Genomic DNA, 27,521 nt, shown 5'->3' with positions numbered 1-27,521 from the left:
TTGGTGCCTCTACCCAAAAAAACAGCCCCCCCCAGAGCCCCAGATACCCGCAGATCAATTCTCCATGATTTTCTATGGGAATAAATCTCCATAGGGAATAACAGAGTTCCCAGCAGACATTTCCCTCCCCTCCCCCTGCTTTCTGACGACCCTGAAGCGGGGGGAGGGCCTCCAAACGGGGGGATCCCCTGCCCCCACCTGGGGATTGGCAACCCTATCCAGGAATGGGAGGCCTCTGTTCTGATCAGGACCTCGGAGTGGGAAGGTGTCCTGCTGCCTCCCTTCTTGGATGCTCTGAATGCAGAATTCCCAGGAGGCCTCAGGAACAGCTTCCTCCTGTGTGTGTTTCATGTATTCCTCCTGCCCTCCCCCCCGCCCAACCGGGTCCCTCCTCCTCCCCCTCTGAGGGAGGGAGCTTTGGCCACAAGAAAGTGACTGGCGCAAAGCTAGCCGAGTGAGGCCTTTAACCTGGCTGCACCTCCTCTTTGTCCAGAACTCCGGCACTCACCTTGGCCACTGTTGATAGTGAGCCATAGGTGAACTGACCTCAGCTTCAGTCCTCATGCTGCCTTTCACGCCAGGCCATTTGTTCCAGAGGGGCCCAGAATGGCTCAAAATGCCACAAGCGAAGGCTGTTCTCAGCCCCAGCCGTCAGCTGTGCCCAACATGCCCCTGGCCTTCTGCCACCTGTCATCTGCTGATGTCACAGGGGAGTTAAACCAGCATTGAGGCCTTTAAGCTGGACAGCCCCTTTGCCCCAGCTGTCTTCACCACACCGATTCATGGCCCTGGAGGAGCACGCAGCTCCCAGCTCTGCTGTCTCTGGGATTGTCTTCCCCTGAACGGTCCGTTCCTGGGCAAGCTTCCCTCCTCCTTCCAATGGGTTCTTTGGTTGCCAAGCTGCTTCTGCCAACTCTCAGCAGCCTGGCTTTTCTTCCAACCATCAGCATCGCAGCCAAGAGGCAGTTCCACATGGAGGCGATGGTCTATTTCTTCACCATGTTCTTTGTGTCGGTAAGAACCTCCTTTCCGTTTTGCATGTTTCCAGGGAGTTCGGTCTGAACTCTCATCTGCAGGGCCTGTGTGGAGAGAGAGAGTCAGTCGGTCTCAGAGGGCATTTTAAAGACTATCCAGGTGTTGTTGTTTTTTAAAATTCCAGGAGCTTTCTTAGCCTTCAACTTCAGGTTGCAAACTCTGAGTTGAGAAATTCCTGGGAATGTGGGGATGAGGAGGACATGGTTTGGGGAGGGGAAGGACCTCCGTGGGGAATCATGACACAAAAGCCATCCTCCAAAGTATCCCCGAGATCTCAGCCCCCCGCCCCCGACCGGCAATCCTACTTGGACTCAGGAGACCTCTGCTGAGTCTCCATTGGGTAGGCCAGAGCTCCGAGGCCTCGCACCTGCTTCCCATACCAGTTCCTGGGGAACTGCTGTCAGTCAAAAGACTGGGCAATGTCGAGGGTGACATAAGGCAGCTTCTGGCTGGGCTTCCTGGAATGAGCCGCTGGTTGTCAGAAAGTGTGGCTTACTTGAAAGGGTCGAAGAAGCCTGCAAAGACGGGGAAGAAGCAAGTCCTCCACAGAGAGGGGGAAGGAGCCGAACGCTTTCTAATCCTGCAGTCCTTCCATCCTCTGGTGTTTGGTGTCCTCTGAGTGAGATGAAGCAGAAGCTTTGAAATAAGGAAAGCACGGGCACTGTAGGACTCTGTTGAAAGGCAGGGGAAGTCCCCACAGCCTCAGGGGTGTTTTCTGACTTCTCAAAGGAGGCCACTTTTCATCAATGGGCCAAAGGTGAGGGGCTCGATGGGTCCATATAGTGGCGGAGAGTGCCATTCAATTGCAGCCCTCTCAAGGCCAGAGGCGGTTTGGCACAGCCTGCCTCTGCCACCCAAGTCCTAAGTGCGGCTGACTCAGCTTAGCTTCCGAGATCTGATGAGATTGGGCTGGCTGGGGCCACCCAGGGGAGGGGAAAGGTCCCTGCAGCAGGGAGCAAAAAGCAAATCTTTTCTGCTTCTGCCAGTGCACAGCAGCTTTCTCCTCTTAACACTTCTTGTCAAGGTGTCACAAAAGGCACCCAAGGTGCAGGTGTTTCACTGGAAAGGTGAAAGGAGCTGGCCAAGTGAGTACACATTATCTATCAGGTGGCTGCCTTGTGCCAAAAACCAGTTCCACTGCAGTAGCCTTCTTTTCAGCATCTCCTTTGAACACCAACTACTTTATTTGTGAATTGGTAGGACTCGATGACCCTGGGGGTCCCTTCCCACTCTGTTATGATTCTAAATAATCACGTTCTGCATTCTTATAGACCAGAGATCCCCAGCCATTTTGAGCCTGCAGGCCCCTTGAGAAATCTGACAAAATGGCTGCTGCAGGGGACAGAGCCAGAGGCTGGCACAGCTTACCTGCGGCCATGCAGTAAAGACCCTGGTGCTGCGGGGGCAGCTGTTCCCCAAGCAAGAGCGGCACAGCCAATCAAGCAGAAGCCTCCCCTGGCCCTGCCCACTTTCTAAAAGAGCTTGGTTGGGGGGGGGGGCAACGGGAAAGGTGTCAGGCACCACGGTGCCCATGGGCACCGTCTCAGGGATCCCTGTTATAGACCCCGAGCATCCAGGCAGCACTTCTGAATATTCAAAGTGTTTTACCTATGTTAACACTTATAACAGTCATCTACCGCCCCCCCCACACACAAACATTTCTTTGTGGGGGGTTTCCGTCAAGGCAGAGGTGACCCTCAAACCTGGCTCAGGTTCCCAGATCCAAATGACAGCCACTTGCCCCGTTTTGCTTCCATTGCTGCCATCTCTTACCCTGCTGGGATCCTGCAGGAAACCTGCCCTCCGTGCTGGTGGGGCATCCAGTGGATTTTGGCAGGATCCGCATCTCCGGACGAGAAGCAAGAACAAGAGCCGCGCAGCTGTTGCAGGCCCTTTGGCTGAGCCGAGGAGGAGGAGGGGGAGGACGCGGCAGCCAGGGCGGCCTCAGCGGTCTGCAGCCCTGCTCCTCCTCCTCCTCCTCCCCAACAGGAAATGCTTCAGACCTGTAAAAGCATGCGGCCATCTCAGACAAGGGTGCCAGTGACGGCCAGAAACATCTGCACACATGCCGACCGACTCCACTGCCTGCCCAGATTTCCACTGCAGGGAGACGTGGCCACACAGCACAGGCAAGGCAGGCTAGTCAAGTGTGCGTGAGGCACAGATCCCTTCCCGAGACAGCTTTGCCGCTGCCCTGGCTGAGGTAGGCGGGCATGCCTCAAACAGGCCTTACCTGTCTGGAGCTTTGCCCAGGGGCACAAGCAGGGAGGACAGCTGTGTCTGCACACTCAGAAGACTCCAGTCCAGAGACCTCCACAAAGCCCCCTTGTCCAGTGCCTCTGGCTGGTGATGCCCTCTTTCCTGCAGGAGCCTCAGACAGGCCTAGAGGAGAGGATGTTTCACTCGCACCCAGCTCCCTCCCTCTCAGGCCTGCTTGTCACGTAGGGCTGCCAACCTCCAGGTAGTGGCTGGAGATCACCTAGTATTACAGCTGCTCTCCAGGCAACAGAGATCAGTTCACCTGGAGAAAGTGGCCACTTTGGAAGGCGGACTTTCCGGCTTTATGCCCATTACAGTCCCCTCCCCCCCCAGCCCTGCCCTCTTCAGGCTTCGCTCCCCAAATCTCCAGGTATTCCCCAGTCCAGCACTGGTGGAAGCCTTTGTCCTCCCCTTGTGCTGTCCAGAGAGTGGTGGAGCCCTTCCTTCTTGGCCCTGCCCAGACCAGCCTTGGGAAGGCTTCCCTGGCCAGCTTCTCATTCTGTCTTGGGAGATGGGAAGCACTGTCAAGCCGTCGACGGTTCAAGGAAAGAGACGTTCAGAGGTGGTTTGCCATGGCCTGCCTCACCTGGGCCATGCAGGTCAGGGGAAGGTTGTCTTGAGTATGTGCATTGTTGTTCCTTAAGATTCATTCCAAAACCAAAACAGCCTTCAAATCCACAACTTTTAGCTTCAAAAATGGATTCAATATTAACCCCTACTGATTGATAATAGCCTGTCAAAGGACCCTTGTGGCCAGTTTGGTGTAGTGGTTAAGTGTGCGAACTCTTATCTGGGAGAACCAGGTTTGATTCCCCACTCCTCCACTTGCAGCTGCTGGGATGGCCTTGGGTCAGCCAGAGCTCTCTTATCTGGGAGAACCGGGTTTGATTCCCCACTCCTCCACTTGCACCTGCTGCAATGGCCGTGGGTCAGCCACAGCTCTGGCAGAGGTTGTCCTTGAAAGGGCAGCTGCTGTGAGAGCCCTCTCAGCCCCACCCACCTCACAGGGTGTCTGTTGTGGGGAGAGAAGATATAGGAGATTGTGAGCTGCTCTGAATCTCTGATTCAGAGAGAAGGGCGGGGTATAAATCTGCAGTCATCATCATCGTCATCATCTTCTTCTTCACGAGGACCTGGGTGAGGCCAAATACCATGACATCTCTGTGGGATATGTTTTGAGAGGTGAAGGTAGAGCCATCACAAGAGAGAACCACTGGAGTTCCCAACCTCACTGTGCCCTTTTCAACATTTGCACCAGCTTTAGGTCACAACATGTGATGTGCCTGCACAGGAGGACATCTCTGAGGAATGGAAGCTGCTCAGGGCAGAGATCCAAACAAAGAGATTAGTGGAGGCGACAGCTGGCATGCTCCAGCAATTCACAGGCTCCAGTTGCTGTTTCATGAGGCCTTTGCATAACCCTGTTCTCCCACAGATCTACCATGCATGTGATGGCCCAGGATTGTCCATCCTCTGTTTCATGCAATACGACATCCTCGAGTACTTCAGCATCTATGGGACGGCGTTATCTATGTGGGTGTCACTGATGGGTAAGGACTTGCCTTTATTTGAGGATTCGAAAGCTGCTGTACCTTGGAGGGCAGGATAGAAATAAAAGCTTATTATTATTATTATTATTATCATCATCATCATTATCATTATTATTATATCTTTGAAGCAAAAGAAAGAGCCAGTGTGGGGTGGTGGTTGGACTAAGTATTGGGAGACCCAGGTTAATGGTTGGCTGGGAAGGAGATAGGGTTGCCAACTCCAGGTTGGGAAATTGCTGGAGATTTGAGGGGTGGAGGTTGGAGATGGTGGAATTTGAGGAGGGGTGGGACTTCAAACAGGTACAATACCATAGACTCCACCCTCCAAACCAGACATTTTCTCCTGAAGAACCATTGTTGCCAATCTCCAGGCAAGGGCTGGAGATCACTCAGAATTACAACAGCTCTCCAGTTGGCGGAGATCAGCTCCCCTGGAGAAAATGGTGGAGGGGAGTGAATGCCTTCACTTGGGTTGGTGGGTGGGATAACAGCAGTGGGGGGCACTCTCCCAGAGCCTCTTTCTAGAGCCTGTTGTATTTTTCCTCACGATGGACTTTATTCCTAGTGATGAATAAACATAAGTGCAAACATAAACGTGTGGTTACTAATAAGTACAAACATAAGTGTGTGGTTACTAATATATAACCAAAGGGAGATGATCAAGACAACTGATAACTTCTGTTTAGTACAAGTAAACTTTTGTTCCTTGATAATTTGTTAATCTCTGTTTGTCAAGCATTGGTATTTCGAATAAGCAAGCGATTGTTTAATACAAAGACTCATTTTATTGATAATCCGGTACTTGCTCCAAGGTGCGATACCTTGGAAGTGATACAGTTTCACACGGTATAGACTCTTAAAGGCTACTTCAAAGGCATTGGAAAAGATAGCTTCAAAACATAACATGCAGATGTAAATTGCAGTGAAGGTTCAAAGGGTACTATCAACTACCATTATGTTACTACAACTTCTCCCGGTTCCCAGACATTCCTGTCTTTCTGATAAGATGTATGGCTGGAAACTGGTCGGGGGAGGCGCCTCACTTCTAGCATCAAGGTTATTTGCATATTCTAAATCTTTTATCCAGAGGTGAGAAAGAGAGGAGAGGAGAGAAAAGGGGGGGGGGGAGAAAGAGGCAAGCTTTGAAATGCAACTACGAGAGAAGAATTTAGAGGCAGAGAGGAAATGGCTTCCATTACATACATTGATTCAACACTCAGAAATATCATGCTTGGCACTGTTTAATATAGATAATGAATCTGATAATCTTGGTTTAATACAGGTAACCTCAAGTTCCCAACATTCCCTTCCCATTGTTAATGATTTGGGGGTTTTATGACTTATATTTTATACTGAGTTTTTAATTGTAAATTGCCTCAAGCAGGTCTCTGAAGAGGTGGCCTAGAAATACTCTAAACAAAGAAACGTGCTGCCTGCCCCACCCCTTTCCCAGCATCTAACAGATGTGCCTTTGACCCCACTGAGTTAGGTGACCCAAAATCTCAACCTTTCTGTTAATTGGCTCTGCAAGCCATTCAACTCCAGACTTATTTGAAAATGTCAATTCAGAAGGCATGCAGTAGAAATTAAAAACTGGATGTTATGCCTTAGCCAAAAAACCCCCAAAACCCTAATAAAAATGTGATCCAAGGACAGTGAAGGTGTGGTGCTTGAGACGTGAAGCAACCCTCTCCCCATGTAGCTTGCAGAGTCTTGAATGCATCCGTGTGTGCGCACAGTCCCTGCAGGCACACTTCCCAGGACTGCAAATCCAGGACAGCCATGATCCAGCTGTGTGAGCTGGAAGCATACGGAGGGGAGCCCTTTGGGAGCCGTAACTTTGATCAGCAATGACCCCGTTCTGTGCTTGATTGAGAATGACCTCCAGTATTTCACAGCCTCATTGACAGAAGTGTGGAGTGTGCAGACTACAGGCAGGTTTCTGAAGAGCAAAGTTTGAGTCCAGGGGCACCTTGAAGGCCAACAAAAGTTTATTCAAGGGATGAGCTTTCGTGTCCAAGCACGTTTCTTCTTCAGACCAACTTTTGTTGGTCTTCAAGGTGCCCCTGGATTCAAAAGTTGTTCTGCTGCTTCAGACCAACACGGCTGCCCACCTGGAGGTTTCTGAAAAGAAACCCTGGCCAAAGTACCATGGCTGAAATCATCTTCAGACAACTGGAGAGAGGGACAGAAGGGAAGGGAAGAACCTAGACCTCCTCCACAGGGGTCGTTTTGTAGAAAAATAGGTGGTGGAGCTCATTAGCATAACTCATTAGCATATGCTGCCACCCCCCAAACCAGGGAATCCCCTGCCCCCTCCCTCTCTCACACACACAAATACTTACTGGGTCTCCTTCCTGCAGAACTTTGCTTACTGTGAAAACGAAAGCAAGGCTGCACAGGAAAAGAAAGGGAGGGGCTGTTCTCTATGGAAACTGTTACTGACCCTTTCCCATGAATCCCTTCCTGTTTCCTGTACAGCCTTAAAGGGGCACACATTTTAAAAATGGATCAAAAGCTGTACAACAACATGATGCCTACAGGTATGTTCTCGCTCTCCCCCCCGCCCCCCTCTCGCCTCCAGATTTTTTGAGAGCGGGGGAGGAGGCTGCAAATTCGGGGGTCCCCCGCCAGGTTGGGGGGGGGTGGGAAGCCTATGTTGTTCACTGTGCCTGGTCCCCACGCCTGTTATTTGGCCTAAGCTACAGGAGGCCTGAAGGGCTTGGGAGGGAACTCTGGGCCTTCTCAAGGGGAACCCTTAATCCAGAGTGGTGGCAGCACTTGGTAAGACTCCCCCTGAGTCATGACAGATGCAGAAGCGGATGAAAAGAGGACATCTTGCGGATGCTTTAAAAAAAAAATAACCCACTCCAGTTTGGTTGACAAACCAGGGCAAGACCTCTGTGCAAAAGCAGACTTTGTCATTGTTCCTCCCCAGACAGTGAAAGAAAACAATATTTGGAGCTGCCTGAAGTATAACGAGGGTCTTGATACACCACACACCAATCTGAAAGTCCCAGATCCCCAGCCAATACAAAGAAGCCTCAAAAAAGCATAACAAGCATTCTTCCATGGCTCAGTTTGGAAATCACATGAAACTGTGCTTTAATCAAGCTAGCTATAGTTAGTGTAATCATTCAAGCTCAGGCCACTCCACTAACTGTGGTTAGGGCACATCAACCAGGACCTGAAGCCACGGTTTGAAGTTGGTTTATTAGCCACAGCTAATTAAATGACATACAAATGCAAACATCCTGTCAATCCTGACTCAGTGCTGTGCAGGCTAGTGTAAGGTTTTGTCTAGAATCTATCATAAGGTTTCTTGAGTAAATGGAAAAAAAGCTTTTAATGAAGAATCAGGTAGCAAACACTTGTAGCAGGTGCACGCAAGACTTCCAAGCTGACAAGTAAAAGGTACAGCCCAAATACAGGTTACAGGTTAACGGCTCGTCATTTCTCCCACCTAAAATCTCTTGCCTGAAAGTCTTTGAATTCGTTCCCAGACCCCAGTGTTGCTTTTCTCCAAGGTCGCATTCCAGCTTTGTAGGCATCTTCCATCGGTACCTATCTTCTGTTACCAGGGAGACAAGATTAGGCCTTAGTTTCCCACAATGATCTACCCCCTACTGTGGCCTCATTTGTTACCAACACTATTCTACATATAAATCCATAAAAGAATATAATGAATATATATGAAGGTTAGTAAATATCGATATTATAATACAATAACATTGATATAATGATATTATTAATATAGGCATGATATATATAAATGCATATATCTTTTAGTAATAATTCTCCTGTTGCAAAACTGACCATCCTGATTGGTTGGGGCTTGGTGGGACTGTGGGGTATCTGCCTTTGGCCCATCAAACTATCAGTCAAGAATACTTGCGTGCTATTGGTTGAGTCTGCTCCTCTCTCCTGCCCGAGTGGCTTTTGCTAGCCAGCAAAGCTGATTCTGTCAGCAAAACACAACCTTAGTTCTGGCAGTTACTGTGGGAACACACTATTGACTCATCACACGTCAGTCACTGTCTCTGGCCAGAGAGCCAGTTTGGTGTAGTGGTTAAACGTGTGGACTCTTATCTGGGAGAACTGGGTTTGATTCCCCCACACCTCCACTTGCAGCTGCTGGAATGGCCTTGGGTTAGCCATAGCTATCACAGGAGTTGTCCTTGAAAGGGCAGCTGCTGTGAGAGCCCTCTCAGCCCCACCCACCTCACAGGGTGTCTGTTGTGGGGGGAGAAGATATAGCAGATTGTAAATTGCTCCAAGTCTCTGATTCAGAGAGAAGGGCAGGGTATAAATCTGCAGTCTTCTTCTTCTCCCATTGCCTGACTCCCCTCCCCTTTCCCCTGCCTAGGAATGTTGAACACACTGCCAAAAGCAGTCTTACCTCAGAGACAGCCACATCTCCAACTCTTCTCTGTGCCCTAAGAACATAAGAGAAGCCATGTTGGATCATGCGAATGGCCCATCCAGTCCAACACTGTGTCACACAGTGGCCAAAAAAACCAGGTGCCATCAGGAGGTCCACCAATGAGGCTAGAAGCCTTCTCTGTCAGAAAGGGCCTCAGAAAGGGCTGCAGAGCTACTGTGGCCTCACGAAAGGCCTCCCAGCACACACAGCCACCAAGGGCCACAGAAATAGCCAGGGAGGCCAGACCCTGCTGGGAGTGCTTCCTTAGAGCCCATGGCTGCCCCCTGGGAAGTGCTAGCCAGAGGCTGTTGCTAGGCAATTCAGGCTGCTTTTGTCAGAAAGGAAGAGGCCTCGGGGGAATAGTCCACTCTCCAAATCAGTTATTTTCTCCAATATGGGGAGATAGATCTGTTGTCTGGAGTCCAGATGGCAGAGATCATCTCCCCTTGAGGGGTGGAGGAGTGAATGCCTTCACTTGGATGGGTAGGAAGACAGCAAGGGGGGAAACTCACCCAGAGGCCTTTAGTGATACCCTTCCTGATTGGTGGGAAATCCCTGAAGGTTCTGTTGTAGATTTTGAGGAGGGCATGCGAGTTAGAGCTTCAGAATGGAGTCTGCCAGACACAGGTTCTTGCTGTGGAAGCTGACTGGGTGATTTTGGACCAGTCACACACTTCCAGCCTAATCTGCCTCACAGTGCTGTTGTTCAGGTCAAAGGGGAAGAGGAGAATGATGTAAGCTGCCTCGGTTCCCCCAACATACTCTGTGGAGAAAGACTGTGCTTTTCTTATGTAGAGGCTGCAGAAAGGGGGGAACGATGGCAAGCTGAACTCAGAGGGGCAGATAAAGGGAAGGAGATAGGGTTGCCAGCTCCAGGTTGGAAGATTCCTGGAGATTTAAGGGGTGGGTCCTGGAGAGGGTGGGGTTTGAGGAGGAATGGGACCTCAGACAGGTATAATGCCATTTCCTCCAAGGGAACCACTGTTGCCAGTCTCCAGGTGAGTGCTGGAGATCACTCAGAATTACAGCTGCTCTCCAGATGACAGAAATCAACTCCCCTTGAGGTGGGGGGGGGGTGAATGCCTTCACCTTGATGAGTGGGAAGAGAGCAAGTGGGGAGAGGCACTCCCCCAGAGCCTCCTTCTAGAGCCTGTTGTATTTTTCTTCACAATGGGCCTAGTGAATACATAAAACAATATAGTTATGGATATATGAATATGCTTTGGATAATTGACCACTCATCAGCAATGACAATACCACTAGGAATATCAACAGACTGTTTCTGGACCACAAATTTAAAACAGGTCCTTGTCAGGGATTGTATCTGACAGTTAGGATGCCTGCCAGGCCTTTGTGGGGAAGACAGAAAAAAGAAAGTGACAAAACCAGCCATTGTCAAGACAAATTAGGGTTTTTAAATTTATTTATTTGACTTAATCACCCCATCCTGACTGAAGCTGGGTTCTGGGCAATGTACAACAGTAGATAAAACAATAAATAAAACCAGATTTCAGATAAAAGCAATTTCAGTCTCAATGGCGGCTTATTCAATCACTGCAGGTCTAAATATCAGATTAAAATTTCAGGTTTGAAGGAATATGTATAAGCCAAATCACAAATCAAGCAGGGTTGTTAAAGTGTACCCTGGTTTTGCATTATGCCCCAACAGAGCCCCAAATCCTCATCTCTGGCTTCCTTTCCTCAGCCCTGGCAGAGTTTGATGAGCCCAAAAGGTCCACTTTCCTGATGTTTGGCGTGCTCACCATTGCCGTCAGGATCTACCACGACCGGTGTGGATACGGTGTTTACTCAGGACCAATCGGGACAGCTGTTCTGGTGATAACCATAAAATGGGTAAGGCCATGAATAATTATAGCTGTTCTCACCCAGTACAATATGCAAGGTCCGTGTTCCTGCTGCAATGTAAGGCACTAAGCAGAAACAGTTTCCATAAGAAAAAGAAAATATCTCTGGGGTGAGTGGAAGAGTTCATGCATCCCTATGGGCTTTCTTTTGAAAAAGCACTTGCTAGTGAAGCCACTACAGGTATCCACCACCAGCTGGTCTCTTTCCTTCCAGCTGCGAAAGATGAAAGAGAAGAAAGGTCTGTATCCTGACAGAAGCATCTACACCCAGCAGATTGGACCCGGCTTCTGCTTTGGCGCTCTGGCACTGATGCTGAGGTTTTTTTTCGAGGTAGGTCTGCCCATGGTATAAGAGCAACCATCCTCCTCATCCAAAATGGCTTCCAGTTATGCACTCCTGGAAGATCATAAATGGGACATGAAAATTATCAGCCTCCAGCACCTACTATTCAAAGGTAAAGTGCCTTTGGTTACAGAGGTATCATGACTAATAACTCCTAGGAAGTTCTTCCAAAGATCTGTCCGATTTCACAAAGTAATCTTAAATAATTGGTGCAGTTGGTGGCAACAAATCCCACCAGTTACATGATGTGCCGGGTCTGTTCTATCACAAGCCAGTTTGCTTGCGTGACCTCCATTTCTGCTAATATAGCTCCCTCTCTCTGTGGTGGTGGGAAATGCTGACAAATCACAGCTGAGTCACAGCAAGGCAACCATACAGAGTTTTCAAGGCAAGAGGCGAACAGAGGTGGCTGGCCATTGCCTGCCTCTGCAGAGCAACTCTGCTTTGGTGGCCTCCCATCCAAGCTGTGAACCGGGGCCAGCCTGCTTCGCTTCTGAGGTCTGACAATATCAGGCTAGCCTGAGCCATCCATCTCTGGGCTCCTTTCTCTGTACTTTTTTATATGTGTGTGTGTGTGAGATCTTCCATTTATTGAATACGTGATTGGTTTGACATTATGTCTGACCCCTTTCTCTGTACTGATAGCTGAATTTGTGATCCTTTTTGGATCCTTCTTTACAGGGACCTCAGCACAGCCCAAACAGGAAACTTCAGGCTGGGAATGCTCCTTTGCTCTAGAATATGTGCCACAGTAAAATCCCTCTTTTTTGCAAGTCAGTCTTTTTTTCTTTTGGGAGGATTCAGGAAGATGATAGGTGAGGGAAAGGGGCAGCCGTGGAAAAGCAGCAAGAGAAAGTCCATGTGCAAAAAAAAAAAAAAAATTGCAATACAATTTAGAACAGTCTCAATAAAAAGCAACTTTCCCCCAAGTGTTCAAAGGAATTGCTCTCATTTTGCCATCAAATTGCCATCTGAGCACATCATTAATGAGGATTAAGCGTTAAGCAACAGGCTTCCAAGAGAGGGCTCTGCAGAAGGATTTGAAGGGGGGAGGGGGAAGCACAGCAGTCCTCTCGGAAAGAGCTGCAGGCAGCAAAGGCAGAACTGGCTGCTCCCCAAACAGAGCAGGAGATCTTTGAACATGGGTGATCTCTGGACACCCCTGCTTCTGGTCTGCGTCTGAGATCCCAATATAAAATAAAAATATAAATGAGAAGATTGTGCTGCACATCTGGTTTAGGAAACCTCTGCAAATAAGTTCTGCTTTCTAAGAGGGGTGGAAACTAAGTAACACGTCCCATGAGGTTTTCAGTTGGGGGGGGGGAGAGTAGATCTTTCCAGCAAAATGTATCTGATCATTTAAAACTGCGTTTTCTTAGGTACAGACAGATTAGTTTTTCAGAAATTACAGGCATGAAAAATAGACAATATTCCAATTTTGCTGAAAGAAAGGTGGAAGAAGTCAGAAGAATGGACTGGCTCCAGCATTTATCCATGTATGCGCTCAGCTCTCACATGGTCTCTGCCATGTGCCTTGGAAGCAGATACGGCTTCACAGGGATCCATGAGGATTAGTTTTCAAAGCAGAAAATAATTGCATGTCCTAACAGAACATAAAAGTGTCACTTAGTAGAAGCCCGTGCTCTCCTTCTTTGGCATTTTGGCAACATGCATGTGCTGGTCCTCCATGAGGAAATGGCAGACTTCACTCAGGCACGGCAAATGGTCTGAATCTTTGCAGGAGACCCGGGAATCCTCTGCTGCCGCCTTGCTTGGCCAGACCCGAAATGCGTCAGCAATCCTGCACTTCCTGTAGCCAACGGCCACCAGTCGGCTGCTGCCTCTCAGGCATCTGCTGAAACCTTTCAGGGTGCCCATCATGTGATTTCACAAAGTGGGCAGGGCCAGGTAGCTCTTTTCTCCAGCCAGGCTTCTTATTGGCTGTACAGATTTTTTAAAAAATGTTGCTTTGGCAGCAGCTGCCGCCACAGCACACAGCTCTTCACAACAGAAGGTGATCTGCAGGAGCCATTCTGTGGCTGCGGTCAGACAGGCATTTTGGCCTGATATAGTTGCTTTTCCCTAATGGTTTAAAAGGGCTCGGACCCACAGCCACATCTGGCAGCTGCTCCCCAGTCACATTCACCTTGTCATAAAACAAGTTGGAGTAAATAGCCACCAGGTGAATTCTGGTGCTGACAGATCCCCATGCATGCACCCCACATTGCCTGACATTTGGATGTGGGGGAGTGCATACAAAACAGATTGACAGTGCGAACACACCAATCCATTCCAGGTGGGGGATTTTTTGCTCAATGGTGTGCATAAGCACCCAGGTGCCCCCATAGGCATCGAGTGAAGGTTGAAGGTGCTGGGTATGTTTAGCCTGGAGAGGAGGTGGCTGAGAGGTGATAGGATCACCATCTTCAAATCCTTGAAGGGCTGCCATATAGGGGGTGGTGTGGAATTGTTTTCTGTGGCCCTGGAAGGTAGGACCAGAACCAATGGGTTGAAATTAAATCAAAAGAGTTTCTGGCTCAACATTAGGAAGAACTTCCTGACCGTTAGAGCGATTCCTCAGTGGAACAGGCTCCCTCGGGAGGTGGTGGGCTCTCCTTCCTTGGAGGTTTTGAAATAGAGGCTAGATGGCCATCTGACAGCAATGAAGATCCTGTGAATTTAGAGGGAGGTATTTGTGAGTTTCCTGCATTGTGCAGGGGGTTGATGATCCTGGAGGTCCCTTCCTACTCTATGATTCTATGATATGTGCCGCAGGAAATTTTAAAAACCCAAACTGCACTATGTGGATGGTGCACTGCAACACTGTGAATGATCCACTACAGCCCTCATGCATTATAAGGTGCCTTGGGCTGCAATGTGTGATGGAGATTCTCCATTCCCGATTGAAACAGAGAGATATGCCCTGCTTCCTAAGTGCCCCAAGCTGCCAGTCTGACCATAGCCCACCTGGAAGCCATTTTATGGCTCCCAACAATTCCAAGGGGGCCTGCAAGCTCAAAAAGGTTGGCGAGGAGACTCCTGCCATAAAGATAAACGTTGAGAACATAGTATAAACACACCTGTAAAGGAACCTGTAAGGACAGCCCAGGGTAGCCCGATCTCATCAGATCTTTAAGCAGGGTCAGCCCTGGTTAGTACTTGGATGGGAGACAACCAAGCAAGTCCGGGATCACTATGCAGAGGAAGGCAATAGCTAACCACCTCTGAATGTCTGTTGAGCTTAAGAGGATTCATCTTGGATCAGACCAGTCCAATACTCAATGCCACACTATGGTCAAACAGCAGGTGCCATCAGGAAGTCCAGCAGCAGGACCAGAACTCCAGAAACCCCCCAAGCAGCAAGAATACAGAGTATCACTGCCCCAGACGGAGTATCCCATCTTCTAGACCTTGTGGCTAAGAGCCATTGATGGACCTCTGCTCCATATGTTTATCCAATCCCATCCTGAAGCTGCCTGTGCTTATAGCCGCCACCACTTCTTGCAACAGTGAATTCTACGTGTTAATTTCTCTTCGGGTGAAGGACTTCTTTTCAGTGCCCACAAGTCCTTGCATGGTGAGAAGGGGAGAAAAGTACTTCCTTCTCTACCTTCTCTATCCCATGCACAATTTTGTAAACCTCTATAACCAATGTTAAAATATCTTTTTCAAAGTGTGGTGACCAGAACTGTACACAGTATTCCAAATAAGGCCACACCGTAGATTTATACAGAGGCATTATAATACTGGCTGATTTTTCTTCAGTCCCTTTCCTAATAATCCCCAGCATAGTATTTGCCATTTTATTGCAGTTACCTTGAAAAACCCTACTGGGTCACCATAAATCAATTGCAAGTTGATAGCACTTTCCACCACCAAACTTCTTCACTTTCTCATGAGGGGAGCTCCCGATTGGATCACTTCCATGTCAACATTTTTCTCATATCAATCAATCAGCTTTGTGCCAGTGCAGTTACCCCTCACGCTAGAGGGCAGGGTAGGCCACTGAAACCTGAGGCTGATTTTGCCCAGCCCAAGAAATAGATCATTTAATCCACTGGAAAAGAGGCAGTATTCCCCAAGATTATGTCTGAGACAGCTGTTAAGCTGACCAACCCATAGGCACAGAATGATCTAATTTGGCGCCTGTGTATCACATAAATCAGGGGTCCCCAACCTCCGGTTGTATAATTATTTCATTATATATTACAGTGTAATAATAATAAGACAACAACATTGGATTTATATCCTGCCCTCCACTTTGAATTTCAGAGTCTCAGAGCGGCTCACAATCTCCTTTACCTTCCTCTCCCACAACAGACACCCTGTGAGGTAGGTAGGTGGGGCTGAGAGAGCTCTCCTCAGAAGCTGCCTTTTCAAGGACAGCTCTGCGAGAGCTATGACTGACCCAAGGCCATTCCAGTAGGTGCAAGTGGAGGAGTGGGGAATCAAACCTGGTTCTCCCAGATAAGAGTATGCACACTTAACCACCACACCAAACTAATAGAAATAAAGTGCACAATTGTATCATCCCAAAACCATCACTCCCCCACCATCCCCAGTCTGTGGGAAAATTGTCTTCCACAAAACCGGTCCCGGGTGCCAAAAAGGTTGGGGGAACACTGACTTAAATGACCAGCACTGGATAAATTGTGTTGCACGTGCAGAAAGCAGCATCAGTTTGAGAAGTTATCACAAGACTTTTAGCTGGGCTCATGGGTAGTCATCTAAAGCACACAGAGACACCTAAGTAGCAAGGTTCAATAGGAAAAAACAGATTTTCTCCTTTTTTACTGTGTGGCTGTCAGACAGATGTCAGGGTGGCAGTTGCAAGAAAGGAGTTTGACTGTGCAAATCAGATGTGTCCAGATTTTCTCAGATGTATCCAGACAGCTTGATGAATGATTGGCTCCCTGCTTACAAGGGCCTAGCAGGAAGTGAGCCCTGTGGGCAGGTGCTCTGAGCAGAGCTGTACAAAGGGCAGAATGAAAATCAGGAAGGCAGAGGAACAGTTGTCGACATTTTGGATCTAAATCAGTATAAAGGAGGAACTCAGAACTACCTCACCTGGATTTTCTCACATCAGCAGAGGCACCAGTGGGACAGAGAATCAAAGTTCGCGATGGCTTAAGAATTCCAGGTGGCCAGGCTTTTATCCTCTGCCCTGCCTTCTAGCCAACCTGTTTCTGCTTTCCTCGAGCAGATATTGTGTTTAGGTAAAACAAGTGATTGAATCTGGGAGTGTATTGAACTGGGGTGTGCCCTGAAAGCCAGAGCCCATGCACAGTGCTGTTGGTGCCACAGGCAAACTGCCCTGCAGCTGAACCCGCTCACCTGGAGGAGCCCCCTCTGCAACAGCCATCCTGCCATCCTGGCTGTCTCTCAGCCATGCTGCGGGGGTGGGGGGGTGTCTTTTGGAAACATCTCTTCTCCCTTTGAGGGAAAAGGCACTCTGCTGAAGTCCCTGGTTTTGTGAACAGAACATGGCAATCCTGGAATAATTTCAGTCAGAGAGAGAGAGAGAGAGAGAGCGTGCATTGTTAGTGATGCAACACAGGGAAATGATACTTGGGTCCAGCTTTATGAATAATCCAGTTCTGTGGCTGACCCCCATGTAGCAAACACTCACAAGAGACGAGTCCCAGCGAGAACACATTCCACACCGGGGCTGGGGGCGGGGGGGAGAGGAAGGAAAGGGAGGGTAGCAGTCTTCCAATTCCTGGATGAACCTTCTTCTATCCTCAGTGGGTTAGCAGCAACGATACCATTTTAGGTCCTGAAATTCCTCACTTGGAGGGATGGTTTGAAAGTGCTTTGTGACTGAGTCACTCGCAGTGCAAGAGAGTTCACTTATCTGCTCAGCGGCAGCTTTGGGGCTGCAGACTCCGATCCTGGCGCTCAGACTGCAGCTGAGAGAACTGCGCCCACCAAATTTATGTCCCCTCCCCTCCCCACCTGCATCTGCCCAAGCTCTCCGCACAAATACATTTTCAGGATGCTTCTGACTATAAGAGAAAATATGAGGGAAGAAGCCCAGCCAGAGAAGCGTCTTCTCAGCCCACCACACCCCTGAGCTGCCAAGTGGCCAGCTGAAATTGGAGGGGGGCCTTTTCAGCAGGGCCGTGGTGGTATCAGAGTCACCAATCCACCATTGCTGGCCCCAAATGAAAATTGCGCTTAGCACTCATCTAGTGCTTTCTGAGTTCCCATACATACTGCAAGTCTGCCAACAGCCCTGTAAGGTAGGCTGATATTAAAGGTAAAAGGTAAAGGTAGTCCCCTGGGCAAGCATCAGTTGTTTCCGACTCTGGGGTGATGTTGCATCATGACGTTTTCGTGGCAGACTTTTTGTTAAGGGGTGGTTTGCCATTGCCTTCCCCAGTCATCTACACTTTCCCCCCAGCAAGCTGGGGACTGCTTTGACCGACCTCGGAAGAATGGAAGGCTGCATCAACCTTGAGCTGGCTACCTGAACCCAGCTTCTGCCAGGATTGAACTCAGGTCATGATCAGAGAGCTTGGACTGCAGTACTGCAGCTTTACCACTCTGTGCCACGGGGCTCTTCATAGGCTGATATTAGTACACCCCTATATTGCAGATGGGGAACTGCAGCTACAGGGGGAGTGGCTGAAGCGAGATTTGAATCTGGGACTCAACTCTTAGCAGCTATGTTTCACCAGCAATTAGCTGGATAAAGTTGTCTTCTTCTAGATCCTGAGAAACGGGCCTTGATCCAGACACTCCCCTCAACCCAACAGAAGAGCTGCATTCAAGTCCAGCAACACCTCAGAGACCAACAAGGTTTGTGCAGCAGGAGTTTTGAGGAGTCAAAGCTCCCTTTGCCAGACAGCTTTCGCTCACCCCCACCCCCCACCCCACCCCCCAAAAGTCTTGTCAGTCTCTGAGGTGCTCCAGGACTCGAGTGCAGCTTTCAGGTCCGTGCACACTTCTTCAGACACCGGAACACGAAAGCGCACGCCTCAAACGAAACACGGCTGGTCTTCCAGGGGCCCCTGGACTCTTACTTTGTCCTGCTGTTTCCAACCAACATGGCTTCCCCACCTGAATCTGTGAGGAAGGTTATGATGGCTCCAAGGCCGCTTGGTGGTTGGCAGAGGTTGTTTTGTGGGAAAATAGGGGGAGGAGCTCATTAGCATAACTCATTAGCATATCCCCCCCAGCCAAAAGCAAGAAGGGAGACCCCCAGGCGAGCGAGGCATGCATGGGCTGGCTAGAGATCCAGCCAGCCCAAGCAGGCCTCGCTTGCCTGGGGCTCTCCTGGGCCACCCCCTTCCCCAGCCAAAAGGTCAGCAAGCCACCTGCCACCCAAAATCACATAAGAAGTGGAGAAAGGGTGGCGTGGGCTTCTCCAGAGGTTAATGAGGGCTGCTGGGTGTGTGGCAAAGCCCCTGGTGGCTGGCTGGCTGTCCACTCTCTTAATGCAGCTGCACCTACTATTCAATGGACAAGGTAGGTGGGGAGGAAGAGGGGAAACCTTCAGAAAGGTTCAGGAGCTGTGCTCCTGTGAGCTCCTGCTGAATCCGTGGCCTGGTGGTTGGCCAGGGATTTGAACCCAGATCCGCTACATCTCTTTCCCTTCCACTCCTCCCCACCAACCCAGCACTAAGGGGAGGGGGGCTCCCGGGAGCTCTGGCAGACCCTGCTTCATTTCCCCACTAAGTGCTGCTGCTGCTGTCTTTTCTCCTAGGAGTGGGACTACACCTATGTCCACAGCTTCTACCACTGTGCCTTGGCCATGTCCTTCGTCCTCCTGCTGCCCAAAGTGAACAAGAAAGCAGGCAATGGGGGAGCCCCGGCCAAACTGGACTGCTCGATGCTTTGCTGCTGTGTTTGATTCCAGCTGCCCTTGTTGGAGGGGGGCACTGAAGAGACCCCACTGGAACTGAAAGCATGGCTGAACCAGAGCCTCCTCCCCATTCCCATGGCACAGGCAAAACCAGGAGGGTTCCACTCAGCCCCCCCCCCCCATACCCACGCTTCCCTTTTCTGCAGAGTGAACCCCCGAGGCTGCATTGGCTGCCATTACATTTGTATTGCCCAGGGCAGAATTGTTCCAGCTAGATTTATGCAATTTTAATATTATTTTCACTTCAGTTGCATATAAGTGGCATGCAACTTGGCACAGAACATATGAAATATTAAAAACAGAGAGGGAAAAAACAGTCGAAAAGAGATGAACAAATTGCAAATGGCAACAACAAAAATGAGCGACAGAAAAACTCCATTTCCCCAAGCCAGCCAAACAGACTCTTTGGGATTAGGGAAACGGTGCAGAAGGAAAGGCTGAAGGGCCTTCTCTGCATGTGCCATGATGGTTCTGGTCCTGGGCATCATACGTGGGGGAACTGAGAAGAACCCACAAGCAGAGAGGATTGTGTCACATCTGGCCCAGCCCCCCCAGATGTTCTGTAGCTCTGCAGAAATTAATCATATCAACCCAACTCCAAACTGCCAGTAATGGGTCAGCTGAGTGATGTTAATAATATTCCCAGTGGAACGTATGGCTGCCAACCTCCATATGTGGCCTGGTGATCGATCTCCCAGAATTACAATTGACCTCTAGACTACCTGGAGAGGGCAGGGTTTGGGGCAGGTCTAATGCCACAGTCTCCACCCCTCAAAGCAGCCATTTTCTCCGGAGGAACTGATTTCTGCCCTCTGGAGGCCTGTTGTAATTCCGGAAGATCTCCAGGGCTTGGCAAAGCCAGCAGAGTGCCTCAAGGAAGTGATAGTCAGGACCTCACAGGCAAGATTTCAAAGATATTTGGGGAGAATGTAAATGGAGTATATTTTTAAGGAAGGCTTGGGATCAGTTGAGCTGCCAACCTCCAGATGGAGATCTCTGAGAATTACAACTGATCTCCACTTTTCAGAGGTCAGTTCCCCTGGAGAAGATGGCTGCTTTGGAGGGCGGGCTCCTGCCAAGGCCCCTCCACTCCCCTCCCCAAACCCTGCCCTCCTCAACCCCAATCTCCAGGAATTTCCCAACCTGGAGTTGACAACCCAAGAGCCTGTTCCATCAGTCAAGCCTTTGGGGGCTGGATTTAGGCTTCCCAGTCCCCAGGTCCCAGAGGGGGATCCCCCGGTTTTACAGGCTTCCCCCCTCCCCTAGCCAGCTGGCCGGCGGGGAAGCCCCACCCCGGAGCCATCATGCACCTCTATGAACGATTCCCATAGGGAATGATGGGGAATTGATCCGCGGGTATCGGGGGCTCTGGGGGGGCTGTTTTTTGAGATAGAGGCACCAAATTTTCAGTATAGCATCTAGTGCCTCTCCCCAAAACACCTCCCAAGTTTCGAAAAGATTGGACCAGGGGGTCCAATTCTATGAGCCCCAAAAGAAGGTGCCCCTATCCTTCATTATTTCCTATGGAAGGAAGGCATTTAAAAATTTGTGCAGTCCCTTTAAATGTGATGGCCAGAACTCTCTTGAAGTTCAATTATGCTTGTCACACCCTTGCTCTCGGCTCCGCCCCAATGTCTCCTGGCTCCACCCCCAAATACTCCTGGCTCCACCCCCAAAGTCCCCAGATATTTCTTAAATTGGACTTGGCAACCCTAGCTGGATTAGATTCCAAGGACTTATATAGAAACAAGACTGAAATGCCAAGAGTTGCTGCCCGCCCCCCCCCCCCCCTCAATAGTCAGCTTTGTAGAAGTTACTACAGTTTTGCACTCTGGAATTAAACTCAATTGGAGTGTGTCTCCCTCCGTCTGTCTGAGGACACAGCAATGTCTTTACTGTGAGGACAACTGCAGTGGGACAGGGCTTTATTCTCTTTTTGTACAGTAAGGAAAAAAACAACAGTTTGTATTTTTTATTATTCCGTCTTATTTATAACCCCTCACCTAAATAAACATCTTTTGAGTCACAGATTTATGGAAATGACACACAAACCTCAAGTCTCGCACACACAAGCACACTCACACTCAACAACTAAGATAGACCTTGGAGTCTCACAGCTGCCTGGGCCTTTATTCCAAAGTTTTACAAAGCGTTGGGGAGTTCTGGCCATCTTGTGGAGGAAACTGGAGATCGCTTTGCTCTCTAAATAAGGCAAAACCAACATAGGACAAGATAGCTGTTAAGAAGAGGGTGGATTTCAGAAGGAAGGGGAAAACAATGGTAAGGAAAAGGATCTTTTGAAATAGAGAAAAGACCCAGAGAACAGACTCAGCTTTTAAAAACTGTTTATGGGGAAACAGGCTTAATAAAAGAACTGCCAGTTTTTAAAATGTTTTAAAACCAAGCAGGGCAGAGCCAAACCAATCAACATTGTTTGATGGAACATTTTCAGCAGAGCTCAAAAACACATCCCGTTTACCACAATTTTATGCACTGTTTCGGAAAAAAATTGCTTCTTTGTCTGACACGGCACTCCTAGAGAGACTTTGCAGGGGGTGAGCCCCACCGAAGAAACTCAAACAGGATTCTGAGCAGACCTATTTGGGATTGATGTTTTGTGCCTTCACTTGCCCAGCCTGGACAATTCTGGTTCAAATGTGTCCCCCTCCCCATCCCCAAATTGCCTTTAGGGGTGTCGTCCTGTAACCTGATCAGATGAGCTGTAATGACCCCACGGGATTTTAACAACTGATGTGTCAGAATATCATCAACACAAATGCAGCAGTCACATCCTGTTAATTCAAGGAAGAGAGGGATGAGACCAAGAAAATGATGGTGCCAAACATGTTTCAAATAAAAATGAACGTTTGTGCAATCCAGACATTTTTCCAAGAAAAAATGTGCAAGTTTTGAATCCAAAATGAAAAATCCCTTTTGTAGGGGAGGGAGGGGGTGCTTAATGCTGTAAAATCTTTAAAAGACAAGATGCCAAAGCAAGGTCAATTCACCCAACGTTGGTTCAGGCAAGCAGCGCACTTTATGGGTGCTGACATAGCATGAGCCACCCCTCCCCTCTGGCTCTCATGCCCCACTCGGCCCTACCTCACGCTAAAACAACTCCCCTGAGGTTTAAATAGCTACCAGCACATTCTGATGGCTACCTCGCCAAAGCACTTCCGCAGTGGGGTTCCAGGCACACCATGGAAACACATGAGCAGTGTGATTGTTCCACTCCATTTCTGGCATGTCCTTTCCCCCAAACCCCACTCCAGCATACACTTTAGCGCCACCATAGAATGCAGCCAGGAACCCATGTGCGTTTGTCAGTTTCTGTGCACACAAAGCAGAATTTGAAAAAACCCAACTCGGCTGTGGGCCCATGGGTGTGGCACGTCAGCAATGTGAATGACTAACCATGGGCCCACAGCACAACAATGCCAGTTTAGGGGGTGCTGTCTGATCAACAGAAACTGCCCCAAACTCAAGCGCCTTATTTAAAACTGAGATTCTACCATGTCAACCTGCCTGTCTGACTGCCCCCTATATCGGGCTCCTGGACCTATTTACACTGCCCTCAAGTTATGTAATTATGTAACACTTCGGAGGATGGTAGAAGACAGGAGGGCCTGGCGTGACTTTGTCCACGGGGTCGCAAAGAGTTGGACTTGACTGTGCGACTGAACAGCAACAACAATTATGTAAAGTAAGAATATTCATTTTGATTATTTCAAAATATTTATGTGCTGCTACTGCCTCCAGAAACAGTGCCTGAGACGACACACAGCAATAGAGTTCCATTCGACAACATTCAAAGGCGGGGAGGGCGGGATAGAAATAAAAGTTATTATGTAAAAAAAAGAAGTTAATGTCAGCATAAACAGGCCAAATCACAAAATGACCAGAAAGCAAATCTAGAACTGATGACAAGGGCTGTGTGTGTGTGTGTGTGTGTGTGTGCCGGTCTTCCCACTCACACTCACATGGAATTGTGGTGGGGGGCAGTCTTCAGCTAAAAGAGGGGCTTCCGGGAAAGTTCAGTCTCTAGAAGGAGCAAAACGTCAAATGAGTAAAGCTGTTTTCAAGCAGTGTTGGCTTGAACAGAACTCCTTGAGTGTTCCCCAAGGAGATGTTCTCTAAGGCGAAGGGCTTTTATTGTAGCAGGAACTCCTTTGCATATTAGACCACACCCCTCTTATGTAGCCAATCCTCCAAGAGTTTACAGGGTTCTTATTACAGGGCCTCCTGTAAGCTCTTGGAGGATTGGCTACATCAGGGCTGTGTGGCCTAATGTGCAAAGGAGTTCCTGCTACAAAAAATTGCCCTGCCTAAGGGTACCTGAAGACTTGAGCAATGACTCACAAAAGCTCCTCCCCTGCCACAACTTTTGTTCTTGCCCTTTTTAACTGCCGCACACTGAGCTACCCATCCTGATATGTATTCCCTCCCGTGCTTCTGGTTTACCAGCAATATCAGCCAGTTTGTGCCCCCCACCTTTGGCAGGTGACCTCATTAGCCTGCCAGTTCACAGAAAACAGAGAAGGAAAGATGTGAGCTCCCCAAAGGGGCAGCCTGAAAGCCCCATCGCAGCTCAGACAGACTACTTCGTGTTGCAGGAGTGTGCGGTTTACCTATACTGTCTGGGAAGAAAGCCAGGGGGTCTCTGTGTCAGGGACGACTGCAGCAGGACGGGCGTCCACGGCAAGTCATCTCACAAGGCCTGCACTAATCCCCCTTCAGCCTGGAACATGTTTGCACGAGAGTTCTGGGCAGATTCCAGTTAGGTCACCAAATCCCTACAAATTAGGAGTATCAGGGTGGAAGAAGAGGCTTCGGAGTTGTCTTCCTTTGGGGGCTGAGTGGTCAGAAAGCCCCACAACCATCCCAAGTCCCCCCTCAGGTGCTGCTGCCCCTTTCCCTTACTCCTGGGCACTGAATTGGGTGCCCCCTCTCCCAGGCAGTGGGTGGGGAGAGTAAGCGAGGGAGGGCTGCTGCCTTTCCTAATTGCAAAGGCCCTGCCAATCAGCCGATCCGCGGACCCTTTCACCTGGGCCCTCCCACACATTTTAAATCACGCAGGAGGGAGAGGGCAGCAGAGGTGAAGACAGCATGTTTGCATGTGTCCGGGTTGCAGCGCATGCAACCAGGAAGGGAGCTCCACCCCGCCTCTCAGGTAAGGTGGCTGAGGTGAGGCAAGGCTGGCTGAGTGACTGTAGGGGGAGACCAGGGGGGTGGGGGTGTGCATTTCTCTTGAATGAGGGAGGGTGGGGGGGCCTCACCGGGGTGCTTTATAGCTTGGGGAATAACAAAATTAATCTGGGTACCAACTGCCACTATCAGCACATCGGGGAGTATTTCCTGTTGGATGGATTTGCAGACAATCTTGTGTTACTGTTTGCAGGCAATACCGCATTGCCACATCTCCTGTTTTTCTCCTAGAAGCTCGTGAAGAAGAAGACTGCAGATTTATACCCCGCCCTTCTCTCTGTATCAGAGACTCAGAGTGGCTTACAATCTCCTCTAACTTCTCCCCCCACAACAGACACCCTGTGAGGTGGGTGGGGCTGGAGAGGGCTCTCACAGCAGCTGCCCTTCCAAGGACAACTGCAATAGCTATGGCTAACCCAAGGCCATTCCAGCAGCTGCAAGTGGAGGAGTGGGGAATCAAACCCGGTTCTCCCAGATAAGAGTCCGCACACTTAACCACTACACCAAACTGGCTTTCCAGTGTGGGGACACTGAAGATAAGAACGGTGAAGTTTTTCAGGGAGTGGCACATAGGCTAAGTAACATTAATTCTCAAGTTACAGAAGTCAGAACCTCAGGGAATGTAAAACATGAATTCCAATGTCTCTACACTAATGCACACTGAGTATGGGAAACAAGCAGGAGGAACTGAAAATCCTAATACGGGAAGGGGACTATGACCTTATAAGCATTGCTGAAACTTGGTGGGATGACACTCACAACTGGAATATTAGGATTGAGGGATATGACTTATTTAAAAGAGATAGGTAAACAAGGAAGTAACTGTTTTGCTGCAAAGGAACTTCAAGAACAAAATGGAGAGGGAAATTGCTGAATTACAAATTATTATGAAACTTGGAACAAACACCTCTCCAAAACTGAACAGAGATATTGGGGGGTTTTTATCTCATTTCATATACTAAACCCACTTTCACCAAGTATATCTATATATCCACAGTATTCCAATGTATTTCTCTTTTAGAATAGTGTATCAGAATAATGGGGTTTTTTTAATTAACATACTCAAATAAGGGATATTGGCTGTTTATCTCATTACATACCCATCTTCCAGTATATTTTAGTGTATTCTTTTTTTTTAATGGCAAACTAGAATGGTTTATATGTGTGTTACATGTTTAAATTATACCTCTGAGAAACTAATGCCCTTGTTTTAACCCAGAGCTAACATTACAACAGACTCTTATTTATTGCACATAGTTCATACCTAATGACATAGGCATCAATCTGCTATTCCGACTTATATTGCCTTTGTTGTTGTTTTAGCCCAGTCAACACAAACTAACAATCACCAGACCCCAATTTGTGACTCTTTTAATCTGCTAAAAAACATTTCCATGATTTTGCATACTAATTCACTGCCCACCTTCTCTATATTTAGGACTGTTTGCCATTCCACCCTATTGTCTGATGAAGTGTGCTTATAATATAATAATAATAATAATAAAATTTTATTTATACGCCCTCCCCACCGAGGCAGGCTCAGGGCGGCTTACAGAGTGTGGCAAAAGCCATGTTAAACAATAAAACAATTATACATTTCAGTACCATTTAAAATTACCATTAAATTTACATAATATAAAAATCTAAAATCAATCTAAAATAATCTTATCTTATTGCTAACTCGATTGTTGATGTTAGTGATGGCATAGTGTTCATTTCAGGTTTCATCTTGGAAGGCTAGCCGGAAGAGGGCGGTTTTGCACATCCTACGGAATTGGCTAATGTCCCATAGGGCCCGCACCTCTTCCGGCAGCTGGTTCCACCATTGGGGTGCTTTTATAGAGAAGCTTCTAGCACATGAAAGCTTGCATTCTGAATAAAACTTTGTTCGTCTTAAAGGTGTGACTTGACTCCTGCTTTGTTTAATGCGGAACTGTCAGAGAAAGACAAAACAACATCGTAGCACTAGAATATACACAGCTGTATGTTCTTGGAGCCAATAATTCAATAATCATTATAGATCTTATCCACTGCTCCAATAAATAATCGTGCAACACAAATTGTCCTTTCATTGATGTCGGCAGTAAGGTTCTCATGTACCACACCCCACATCAACACTTAAATACACAGTGGTCTTCTGAGTTTTGTCATAACCTCCAGGCTCCACCTGGAGTTCTTCCAGAATTATAGCTGGCCTCCAGACTGAAGAGGTCAGTTCCCCCAGAACAAGTCATAGCTTTGAACTTTACGGAAGCCCATCTTGCTGAATTCCTTCCCCCAACTCTGTCCTTCACAGGCGCAGCCCCCAAATCTCAAGGAGTGTGTCAAGCCAGTGTTGGCAACCCATTTGGTATCCCAACCTGCATTGCTGTGAGTAGGGTGGCCAGACCGTCCCGGTCTCCCGGGACATTCCCGGATCTGGCCACCCAATCCCGGATCCCGGGCTGCCTATACCGGGACCATTAAAGGTCCCGGTTTAGGCAGCCCAGGAGCCGGTGGGCCGCGGGCGGGGAAGGCGGGGAGTGAGGGAGGGAGCGTCCCTGCGCCTGCGCAGGGCCCCTGCGCACGCGCAGGGACGCTCCCTCCCTCACTCCCCGCCTTCCCCGCCCGCGCGCGGGGCCGGCAGCGGTGGGGGAGGCCTCTCCGCGGCCTCCGCTGGTCGTTGGGGGCCTTCCAGAGTGTCTGGAAGGCCCCCAGCGACCAGCGGAGGCCGCGGGGAGGCCGCGGAGCACCCGGCGCTGGTCCGGGAAGGCCTTCCAGAGCCTCTGGAAGGCCTTCCCGGGCCAGCGCCGGCCAGCGAAGGCCTCCCCGCGGCCTCCGCTGGTCGCTGGGGGCCTTCCAGAGTGTCTGGAAGGCCCCCAGCGACCAGCGGAGGCCGCGGGGAGGCCGCGGAGCACCCGGCGCTGGTCCGGGAAGGCCTTCCAGAGCCTCTGGAAGGCCTTCCCGGGCCAGCGCCGGCCAGCGAAGGCCTCCC

General features: G+C 49.2%; 1 protein-coding gene across 1 annotated transcript; it reads left to right on the top strand.

Annotated features, from left to right (window-relative positions):
* The first annotated feature begins 829 nt into the window (after nucleotides 1-829).
* Nucleotides 830-19,370, top strand: MYMK (myomaker, myoblast fusion factor). Its single transcript, XM_060251054.1, has 5 exons — nucleotides 830-1,014; nucleotides 4,730-4,844; nucleotides 10,973-11,121; nucleotides 11,347-11,463; nucleotides 19,184-19,370. The coding sequence occupies exons 1-5, from the start codon at nucleotides 880-882 to the stop codon at nucleotides 19,328-19,330; spliced, it is 663 nt and encodes a 220-aa protein (XP_060107037.1). The 5' UTR covers nucleotides 830-879; the 3' UTR covers nucleotides 19,331-19,370.
* The last annotated feature ends 8,151 nt before the right edge of the window (nucleotides 19,371-27,521 follow it).

The sequence above is a fragment of the Heteronotia binoei genome, chromosome 12 (assembly GCF_032191835.1).
Source record: "Heteronotia binoei isolate CCM8104 ecotype False Entrance Well chromosome 12, APGP_CSIRO_Hbin_v1, whole genome shotgun sequence".
Lineage (NCBI taxonomy): Eukaryota > Metazoa > Chordata > Lepidosauria > Squamata > Gekkonidae > Heteronotia > Heteronotia binoei.
The sequence above is the reverse complement of the archived record's forward strand: the minus strand, read 5'-3'. Positions and strand labels throughout refer to the sequence as shown.

What these genes read in the sequence shown, in the direction of transcription:
- MYMK (XM_060251054.1), top strand. Translation starts at nt 880, where the DNA reads ATGGGTTCTTTGGTTGCCAAGCTGCTTCTGCCAACTCTCAGCAGCCTG. An exon ending in TCACCATGTTCTTTGTGTCG is followed by an intron (nt 1,015 to 4,729) that starts GTAAGAACCTCC and finishes GTTCTCCCACAG; the next exon opens with ATCTACCATGCATGTGATGG. An exon ending in TGCTGAGGTTTTTTTTCGAG is followed by an intron (nt 11,464 to 19,183) that starts GTAGGTCTGCCC and finishes CTTTTCTCCTAG; the next exon opens with GAGTGGGACTACACCTATGT.